The 10657-nt window shown below is 46.5% G+C and overlaps 1 protein-coding gene across 4 annotated transcripts in view; it reads right to left on the bottom strand.

The window, feature by feature from the left end:
* LOC116519805 (uridine diphosphate glucose pyrophosphatase NUDT22-like) overlaps window positions 1–10657 on the bottom strand; it is a 29743-nt gene that overhangs the window by 16699 nt on the left and 2387 nt on the right. For all 4 annotated transcript variants that reach the window (XM_032233846.1, XM_032233845.1, XM_032233847.1 and 1 more), the window contains 5 exons: window positions 9188–9333; window positions 4252–4742; window positions 3108–3221; window positions 2918–3015; window positions 2075–2168 (listed from right to left, as the gene is read on the bottom strand). In XM_032233846.1, coding sequence (XP_032089737.1) covers window positions 2075–2168; window positions 2918–3015; window positions 3108–3221; window positions 4252–4722 — 777 coding nt within the window. In that variant the 5' untranslated portion in view covers window positions 4723–4742; window positions 9188–9333. The remainder of the gene's footprint in view (window positions 1–2074; window positions 2169–2917; window positions 3016–3107; window positions 3222–4251; window positions 4743–9187; window positions 9334–10657) is intronic.

The following is a 10657-nucleotide window of genomic DNA, read 5'->3' as shown; positions in this document are numbered from 1 at the left end:
TAGATAGATAGATAGATAGATATAGATGATAGACAGACAGACAGACAGATATAGAAAATAGATAGATGATAGATAGAGATGATAGAGATGATAGATAGATAGATAGATATGATAAATGATAGACAGATAGACAGATGATAGATAGATAGATAGATAGATAGATAGATAGATAGATAGATAGATAGATAGATAGATAGATATAGATGATTGATAGATAGACAGGCAGGCAGGCAGGCAAACAGACAGACAGACAGATAGATAGATTTAAAGTGGCCATTTTTAATGGGGTTGTCGGTCCCTTCGAAGGCTGGATGGTTTTGCAGGCGGCCCTAAGCAATCGAAGGTCACCCTCTCACAAATTTGACATTCCACACAGAAGATGCTGGGAAGCACACAGGATTTGTGTGAGTCACACTAGTCAGCAATGCTGCATGGAATTAAAATGTGCCCTTTGCAAAAGAAGCAAAGCACATCATCAACTCACCCAGTCAAATGTTGTTGTTTTTTCCCCCCCAGTGGGTCATGCACCAGAGAGTTTCTCAACTTTGGCAGCTTTAAGGTGGGTGGACCCTAGTCAGCATGGGTGGGCTTCAACTCCTAGACGTCCCCAGCCCTCATGCTTTAAGAGGACTTCAACTCCCAGAATCCCCCAGCCAGCCTTGCTTTAAGATGGATGGATTTCAACTCCCAGAATCCCCCAGCCAGCAAGGTTTAAGATGGATAGACTTCAACTCCCAGAATCCCCCAGCCAGCCTGTTTTAAGATGGATGGATTTCAACTCCCAGAATCTCCCAGCCGGCACACTTTAAGATGGGTGGTCTTCAACACCCAGAATCCCCCAGCCAGCATGCTTTAAGAAGCCTAGCCAAACTATCCTAGCATCAGAAATTGTACCTGAAATGAGATTTTTTTTTTAGTTAAAGAAAAAAAAGCAGCTCTTTATTGGAAAATGGGGGCCCATGGGTACAGTTCTAGGAGTTGGAAGTCCTTACCAGTTTGTGTCTGCATATGTGTGTGTATGAGTGAGAGAGAGGGGGGGGGGAAGAGGAGGAGGAGGAGGAGGAGGAGAGGAGAGAGAGAGAGAGAGAGAGAGAGAGAGAGAGAGAGATGAGTCTTCCTCCTTCGCTGAAAAGCAGGAACTGGTGAATTTGTGGCATTGGATGTTTTGGTACAGAAGTTCTGAGCAGTCCCTGAGAGAGAGAGTCTATCGGTGGGCTTCTACGGATGTGCTCCCAGGACCTCCGTGTAAAGTTTCACTGCCCCTTTGGCTGAGGGGCACAGCTCATTCCACCATTCGCCCTGCTGCTCCATCGACAGGACATCCTGTACACACATGCACAGACATAGAATGAGAATGAGAGAGGGAATGAGAGAGAGGGAGAGAGAAAGGGAGAGAGGGAGGGAGGGAGAGAGGGAAAGAGAGAGAGGGAAAGAGAGAGGGGGAAAGAGAGAGGAAGAGAATGAGAGAGAGAAAGAATGAAAGAGAGGGAGAGAGAGGGAGAGGGAAAGAGGGAGAGAACAAGAAAAAGAAAGAATGAGAGAGAGAGAGAGAGAAGGAGAGAGAGGGAGAAAGAGAGAGGAAGAGAGGGGAAAGAGAGGGAAAGAGGGAGAGAATGAGAGAGAGGGAAAGAGAGAGAGAGGGAGAGAACGAGAGAAAGAATGAGAGAGAGAGGGAGAGAGAGGGAGGAAGAGAGAGAAGAAGAGAGGGAAAAAGAGAGAGGAAGAGAGGGAAAAAGAGAGATGGAAAGAGGGAAAGAGAGGGAGAGAGTGAGAATGAGAGCGAAAAGAGAATGAGAGAGAGGGAGGGAGAGAGGGAAAGAGAGAGAGGGAGACAACGAGAGAAAGAATGAGAGAGATAGGGGGAGAGAGGGAGGAAGAGAGAGAGGAAGAGAGGGAAAAAGAGAGATGGAAAGAGGGAGAAAATGGGAGAGAGGGAAGGGAAGAGAGAAAGGGAGAAAGAGAAAGAATGAGAGAGAGGGAGGGAGAGAGACTTTGGACCAATCACCAGGAGACGGTGAGTTCTAGTCCTGCCTTAGGCATGAAAGCCGGCTGGGTGACTGAGGCCAAAACATACCTCTCGGCTGACGAAGATGATGCTGACGGATTCTTGAGCTTCCGGTCCCCCAAGAGTGTAACGCTGCTTCACTTCCGACGACGACAGGCTGCACCTGAAGGGCAAAATTAGGAGAGCAGAACCGTCAGGCGAGGAGGACGACTGAAGTTATGATGGAGAAGGCCTCCCTAGGTTTGAAAACGGGCTGGGTGAACCACCAGCCGACTCGTATTTATGACGGCTGCGGTGTCCCGGGGAATGTCCCGTTTCTCTCGCCACCTACATGTGTGCATCCGAACTAGACTGTGTTGATCCTCCATGTCATACATGCGGGTGAGTGGCATGGTGGCCTAGAGGTGGAGCTCTTGCCTCGCAATCGGGAGGCTGTGAGTTCAATCCTAAGTAGATGCAGATATTCCTCTCTCTGGGCACAACAGTTCTGCTAAACAAAACTCTGTACTGGCAACAGGGATGTCATCCGGCCAGTAAACACTCAGCTCCATTCAGTTGCCCAGACTCAATGCAAGGGACCACAGGGTCATTAAAAACCATACACACATATACACGAACGAAATTTCATTTTAATGTGTGCCGATTTGTGTACGTCCAAAGCGGCAATCAAGTGATTCTAAGTCTACGTCTCTGTCCCAGGGTCATGTGATCGAGTTTGATGACCTCCTGTCAATCAATGTCAACGAGGAAGCCAGATTCACGTTACTAAATGAACAAACTGCCGCGATTACCTTAACTACAACATGGGGCAAAACCCGCTTAACAAACGTCTCATTTCGTGACAGAAATCTGGGGCTCAGGTGCGGCCGTTAAGTCGAGGACCGCCGGCATTCCGGCTTCCTCGAGCGTTACCTGACGTAGAATTCGGCGCTGCACCGGCCGGCCGTGGTTTCGTTCCGAACGATGCCAAGCAAAAGGGGCCTGCTGAGAGCGGCTGGCTGAAGGTTTACCTGGAAACAGGTAAAAAAAAAGGCGATTCAGGAAGCAGAGGAAGGGAGACCCGGCTCAACCCCCCCTGCCTCCTTCTCCTCCGGCCTCTCACCTCATCCTGGATCTCGCGAAGCACAGAAGAGAACAGCTCCCTGACCACCAGATCCCCCGGGAGATCCTGATGCCGAATCAAGGATCCCACCGAAGCGTCAACACCCAGCACAGCCTGCAAAGAAAGCGGGGAATAGCAGCAAATAGGCCTGTTTGCTATAATAGGATATTATTAATAGGATGTTATAATATAATAGGTAATGGTAAAGGTTCCCCTCACGCATATGTGCTAGTCGTTCCTGACTCTAGGGGGCGGTGCTCATCTCTGTTTCAAAGTGGAAGAGCCAGCGCTGTCAGAAGACGTCTCCGTGCTCATGTGGCCGGCATGATTCAATGCCGAAGGCACACAGAACGCTGTTCCCTTCCCACCAAAGGTGGCTCCTATTTTTCTACTCGCATTTTTTACCTTCTTTCGAACTGTTTGGTTGGCAGAAGCTGGGAAAAGTCACGGGAGCTCACTCGTTTATGCGTCGCTAGGGATTCGAACTGCCGAACTTTCTGATCGACAAGCTCAGCGCCTTAGGCACTGAGCCACCGCATCCTATTATATAATATAATATAATGTATTATATAGCAAACAATATTATATATTATATAACTATAATTATATATTATATAACTATATGTTATATAATTATAATATCCTATTATAAGGGCTGTTATAAGGTGGCTCAGTGGCTAAGATGCTGAGCTTGTCAATCAGAAAGGTTGGCAGTTCGGCGGTTCGAATCCCTCGTGTGCCACGTAACAAAATGAGCTCCCGTTACTTGTTCCAGCTTCTGCCAACCTAGCAGTTGGCAACTGGCTCACATTTATGGCATCCTGCAGTCATAATTTGTGACTTTTAGGGTGTTTTCCAGCAGAAAGCAGTCCACTGGGTATGCTGGATTCATTTAATGGCCAGGGGGTTTGCTTAACATTGACGGGATCCCCGGAACGACCGTGGTGACTTGCTTTATATCACAAAAAGCGTTGTTAAATTTAATCAGGCCCTGTGGTGCCTCAATTGGAAAGGCTGACAGCCAAAATTTTGTGCTCCGTGGTGGTCGTAACTCAAGGACGGCCCAGAGGCCTGGAGCTGCCACCTGTATTTATAAGACAGGTGAGATTCCCTCCACTGCATCAAACTGGATAAAGACACCCACCTGAGGCTCCGGGTGTCCCCCAGGGACGTCGACCTTCCCTGGGGCTTCCCCCACACGCAGGCTGCGTCGCAGGAAGACAAAATTGTCGTCTGCTGTGTGCACCATAGCACCCACACCCAGGGGTTCGGCGAGGTAGGCTTGGCTGTTGCCAAAGTCCTTGCGCCCCTGTTCCCGCAGCTGCCAGGCTGTCTCCGCCAAGTTGGTGCCCACGAAGTCCTTGTAGCTGGTGAGCCCCAGGTGGAAAGTCAAAAGGTTCCCGTCGTCCAGCTTGGTGGAGTGGAGGCGGAATTTGGCCCCGTCGAAAAGCCACGGGTTCTGCTGGCAACGGGCTGCCCAGACGCTATCGATTCGGACCTGATCCGCAGGCAGAGTGTTCCGGTCGTAGAGGGGGGAAACTTCTGCTCGGACGTGAGATTCGGGGATACCCCCAGAATCCGGGCACTTGAACAGTAAGGAGATATCTGGGTCCATCCTCTGCCTGCTTTGCTCACCTGGAAAAAGAGAAAGGAGGAACGTCTGGCTTTTCCTCTGGTTTGGGGTTCCCAGACAGCCTCTTCATCTCTCTCTCTCTCTCTCCATCCATCCATTCATCCATCCATCCATCTAAGGCAAATACCACTCACTCATCATGAAATCTCCAGAACCGTAAAGCCTACAAACTTGAAAAGGGTTTTTATGTCAGGACAAGGAGCTGGCTTCATGCTCTTGGGAAGCCTCGGTCAGAACATTTCCCTCCGAGGCTCCTGGCCAAGTTTTTCAGATATCAGCCTGGCAGCTCTCCAAGCCAGAGAAGGTCTGTGACTTCAAATCCTCCCTCGAGAAAGACTTTGCTGGATGTGAAGGAGCAGAATTCACAGTAAATCAAGAAAAGGGGTGTTTGTCGGGACAACAAGGAGTTTGTTTCATGCTCTTGGGAATGTCAGAACAATTAAGTCCTGTTGGGTGTGCAAATTCACCCAACAACTGGGAAATTAGCCTCCTTGTTTGAAGCTCACAGACACCATCACTTGCTCACGAGGACCCCCCCCAAGCTGTCAAACTATCCGTGGTTAACTTGCAATGCTTGTCACGGCTGGACAGAGCGACCCTCCCTTGCCAGTGAGGCTGACACAAACCCGGAGCGATATATTTTCAGATTTCGCTGCCTTTCATGCCTCATCCCAGAGGGCCACAGGATTGATGTGAAGAAGGAAAAACACCAGGAGGTTAAGAGAAGGAGAAATTCAAACCAGGGCTGTCCAAAACTGTTCGAAAAATTAAATCTCGACCTGCTTCTCTCCGATTGGGGTTGGAGAGACGTTAAAAAAAATAAAATCCTACATCAGTCGCAGTTGTGTTAGAAGCAAAGTCTTCGGCGGATCAAGGATTGGAAAATCCGGCAGCTTAATCGCAAAACAGAATCATTGTATTATTATTTTATTTTTTTTACAGAGGTTAGGGCTGGGGATATCTGCGGTTAAAGGATGAGCTGGGAAGAAGGTGGCCACGCTCAGCTGGAACGTGAAAAAAAAACAATTTTGGGGAAGGGGGGAACAGCAGGGAGGAGAAAGAAATAAATAAAAAATCAGACTCTTCATGCGAATTCTTCACTCAGTCTACCACCTCTGCTCGCTGGATGTTAAGCTTTTGCGGAGGCTATAAATCCAAAGAGGACGTCAAGCCCTCGAGCGGAGATGGATGAGATTATAAGACTCCAATTTAATTACGGAGCGAACGGGCAGGAGGGGGGGGCTTCGCGGCTCCTACAACCCAGAACTCCATCATTGCAGTTTAATCGCAAATAATTTTCTGTGGCTGGAGAAAAGCCACTTGCCTCATTGCAGCATTGCTGAAGAGTTGTTCGTTGAAGAACTCATCCTTTTTAAAATGTTTTCCTCCCCTAGATTTTTAAAAAAGGCTTAAAGTCTTTTTTTTAAATAAATGTTCTGCCAGAGTTTGTTGCATAAATTCAAATCCAGAAGCACACACAGATGCAGCAGGATTCATTAACTTCTTTATATACAAAAGAATAAATGAATAAATGTACAATGCCAACAGGTGATTCTTCCAAGTAAACATGAGGCAGGAGAGTTACAGACAAACATAAGCACTTAGTTTCATTTCAGCAGACAAGCCCAGACAGACTGCTAGTTTACTTCTCAGAGCAAAAGACTGCTCAAGTTTCTGTTTCAATTCTTTGCACAGACTCAGATCTGTTTAAGCTCCCTTTGTCTGACTTAGTTGCTATGCCTATTCATCGACTGACCTTGTTCCCATGTCTCTCCCAGTCATGAATATTTTGAATGTTCATTCCCCCCAAAATACAGCTCAGTGTCATCGTAGCCTTAGTCCTCGACTTAACAACAGTTCATTTAGTGATGGTTTGAAGTGACAACAGCACTGAAAAAAGTGACTTGATCATTTTTCACTCAGCATCTTCATGGTCACATGATCAAAATTTAGATGCTTGGCCACTGGCTCATATTTATGATGGTCTCATTGTCCTGGGATCCCCCCCCCCAGCCCCTGTTGCAATGTCCCAGGGTGATGTAGTCCCCTTTTGTGACCTTCTGATCAGGAAAGTCAATGCAGAAGCCAGAGTCACTTAACAACCGCATGACTAACTTAACACCTGAGGTGATTCTCTGAACAATCGTGGTCAGAAAAATCAGGAAATGAAGCAAAACTCACTTAACAAATGTCTCACTTAGCAACAGAGTCAGGTTGCAAAAGAGGCTCACAGGACCCTGGGACACTGCGACCATCACAATGTGAGTCAGTTGCCAAAGGTCTGAATTTTGACCACATAAAGCCTGGAGTTTTGCGATGGTCTTAAGTGCGAAAAACAGTCATGTTAGGTTAGACACTGCAGTTTAAATAGGCTTTTACTTTCGTGGAAATAGAGGTATCAGAGTCCATCAAACAGTCCAAGTCATATACGGATAAGACAGTCAGTCATCAACGTCTTTCAGTTAAGGGATAATCCAAATAACATAGTCCATAATCATGCGAACAGTCCGGTACACAAAGTTTGCTAGCAGTTGCAAAAACTTACAATAGCTCACGCTGAACACTATACGGCACTTCTAACAGCCAGCTTCCAAACACTCAGATCAGATCAGCACCCTAACAGTGACTCTGGCTCCATCTTATGGCCGATTGAGGAAACAGCAACCAATCACATTTACAGCATGATTTAAAGAAACAGGTACAACATTGTTACATGATTTATATATTGCCAACCCAACCGTTAGATTATATTCCTAACAAGCCACAATTCCCTTTTTTCAGTGCCGTCATGACTTTGAACACTCAATGAAGTGTTGTAATCTGCAGTTGGAAGCCCCACAGCGGGGAAAGACACTGTTATGTCACAGTTTAAACTGAGCACAGTCTGAGACGTGCGGAAAACATTTATTTGGGATTTGAACCGGGAAGACACAGACCACTGAATCTGGTTAGGCTCACGAGGGTGCTAAAAAGAAGACAGATGAAAATGTCAAAAGCAATTAAGAAAGGGATTCTTTGCAGCAAAACCCGAGAGGAATTCTCTCTCTGCTTTATTAGTTTCAGCACATTGGAAATATGGGAAATATGAAATATTTTCTCCCCTCTAGTTCGCAATGCTCCGTACGATACTGTAAATATTCCTCTCCTATTTTCTTTTTTCATTCATTATGTGGCTAAGATGCTGAGCTTGTCGATCAGAAAGGTCGGCAGTTCGGCGGTTCGAATCCCTAGCACCGCGTAACAGAGGGAGCTCCCGTGATTTATCTCAGCTTTTGCCAAGCGAGCAGTTCGAAAGCACGTAAAGAATGCGAGTAGAAAAATAGGAACCACCTTTGGTGGGAAGGGAACGGCGTTCCATGCGCCTTCGGCGTTGAGTCATGCCGGCCACATTCAGATGCTTGGCAATGGGTTCATATTTATGACCGTTGCCATGTCCCAGGGACACGTGATTCCCCCTTTTGCGACCTTCTGACAAGCAAAACCAACAAGGGAGCCAGGTTCCCTTAACAATATGGTGTCACTGACTTGATAACTAGAGTGATTCACTTAACAACTGTGGATAGGGAGGCTGTAAAATGAGGCAAAATTCCCTCAACCACTGCCTCGCTTAGCAACAGAAATTTTGGGCCCAGTTGTGGTCGTACGTCAAGGTGTACCTGTTCGGCAATAAAAGTTGGCTTGCTTTTCCTAAGAATCCGGCAGCTTTGGAATTGGCTAGGTTGGGTAACCGTGGTAGTGTTTTGACTTTATTATTTAGTGCAGGTTCACACAATACAGGACAGACTGAAATAAGATTGGGGATTTTGGCTTACTATCTATGCTTAATTGTTCTAACTGAGGCTTCCTGAGAGCATGAAGCAAACTCCGTGTCTTGACAAAAAAACCCTTTTATTAATTGACTGTGAATTCTGCTCGTTCACATCCAGCAAAATCTTTCAAAGGAGGATTTACAGTCACAGACCTTATCTGGCTTGGAGAGCTGCCAGGCTGATCTCTGCAAAACTTGACCAGGAGCCTCGGAGGGTCAAGAACCCATTAAGCGAACTAATGGTCTCCTGCAAACTCCACTCCCCTTTCGCTCCTCTTTTATTTCCTCTGGGAGGGGCCATTCATCGTTTCCCCTGTGGCCTTCCTCCCAAGTCGGCCCTTGTTCCTTAGCTGTTCCCTTTGTCTGGCAGCTCTGCGCATGCACATATCAGGAACAGGCGCCAGCTGTTCTTCTGCCTCACTGATATCTGACTCCAAAGGCAGCTGATAACCGTCAGATGGCCCTGGCCCCCTCTCTGCCTCTGACATAGCTCTCATCCGAGCCTTCCCCAGACTCCAGGACTGGCCCAGGTTCCTCCCCAACCCTCCTCACCGTCCGAATCTGCTGGCCATTGGTGAGCCACAACATTAATCCAGATACTATGTACAATGAATTATTAAGTATTAGGAAAAGCCTCACGTTGTGGCGTATCCGTCTTGCAACGACAATTGGAAAACGCTTTGTGTCTTCAGTTATCAGTTCTTTATATGAACATTCGCGGAAGGAATCCACAACGGATCGGCTCCAAAGGATGGCACGGCTGGGCATTCATCAAGGACCTATAACTAAAAAAAAAAAAAGCCCTGATTTAAAAGTGCGAGTTTTCATACAAATTGTCAAAATCAGATGCTATGTAAGAAGGATTGTCAGACAAACAGGCAGACATAAAGGGCAACTTGGAGAAGGGTTGCAATTTGAGGGGTCCTTGGTTCTCTCTAAGCTTGGTTGTTTTCTGGCAGACTAGGTTACATCATCAGTGCTAGAAGGGAGAGGGGTTTGCTGCAGACGCCCCTTCCAGCACTGATGATGTTACCTAGTTGGGTCATGAAATGTCTGCAAGAAAACAGCCAAGCTCAGAGAATACCAAGGACCCCACAATTCCTCCTCCTCCTCCTCCTCCTCCTCCTCCTCCTCTATTCTGCAAATCCTACTCCCTTCTAGCACTGATGATGTTCCCTAGTTGGGTTATGAAATGTCTGCAAGAAAACAGCCAAGCTCAGAGAATACCAAGGACCCCTCATTTCAACCATGAGCTGCAAATATTCTCTTATTGGATTACAATAATTAAAAAAAACTGAATTGGGCTTGCACAGACAAAGGGTGAGCGCTGGTAAGGCCACACACATTCAGTTTTAGTGTCCACGATGTAAAAATGATGTGGAGACTCTAGAAAGAGTGCAGAGGAGAGCAACAAAGATGATTAGGGGACTGGAGAATAAAACAGATGAAGAACGGTTGCAGGAACTGGGGATGTCTAGTTTAATGAAAAGAAGGACTAGGGGAGACATGATAGCAGTCTTCCAATATCTCTGGGGCTGCCACAAACAAGAGGGAGTCAAACTATTCTCCAAAGCACCTGAGGGCAGGACAAGAAGCAATGGATGGAAACTAACCAAGGAGAGAAGCAACTTAGAACTGAGGAGAAATTTCCTGACAGTGAGAACAATTAACCAGTGGAACAGCTTGCCTCCAGAAGTTGTGAATGCTCCAACAATGGCAATTTTAAAGATGTTGGATAACCATTTGTCTGAAGTGGTATAGGGTTTCCTGCCTAAGCAGGGGGGTTGGACTAGAAGACCTCCAAGGTCCCTTCCAACTCTGTTATTATATTATGCATTTTTTGCTCCCCATTTTATCTCTTTAAACCAGCTGCAAACTCAAGCCAGATAAAACAGGAGCAAGATTTAATTATGCTTTAAAACATTGGCAGGCTTTTAAAGCCCATTTCTCCCATTACCTGCACAAAGCCACCATGGATCGCTGGAAGACCAAAACATTTGAGAATTCCTGTGTTATATAGATTAGAATTGAATCCTTAAAAGTCAATAGTGTGGTTATTTCTTGTCCACTTTTGATGCCAATAAAGTAATTGTATGTGGTGTTTTTTTT

Source organism: Thamnophis elegans, chromosome 17, assembly GCF_009769535.1.
Source record: "Thamnophis elegans isolate rThaEle1 chromosome 17, rThaEle1.pri, whole genome shotgun sequence".
Lineage (NCBI taxonomy): Eukaryota > Metazoa > Chordata > Lepidosauria > Squamata > Colubridae > Thamnophis > Thamnophis elegans.
Note: the sequence above shows the minus strand (reverse complement) of the source record. Positions and strands in the feature narration are given on the sequence as shown.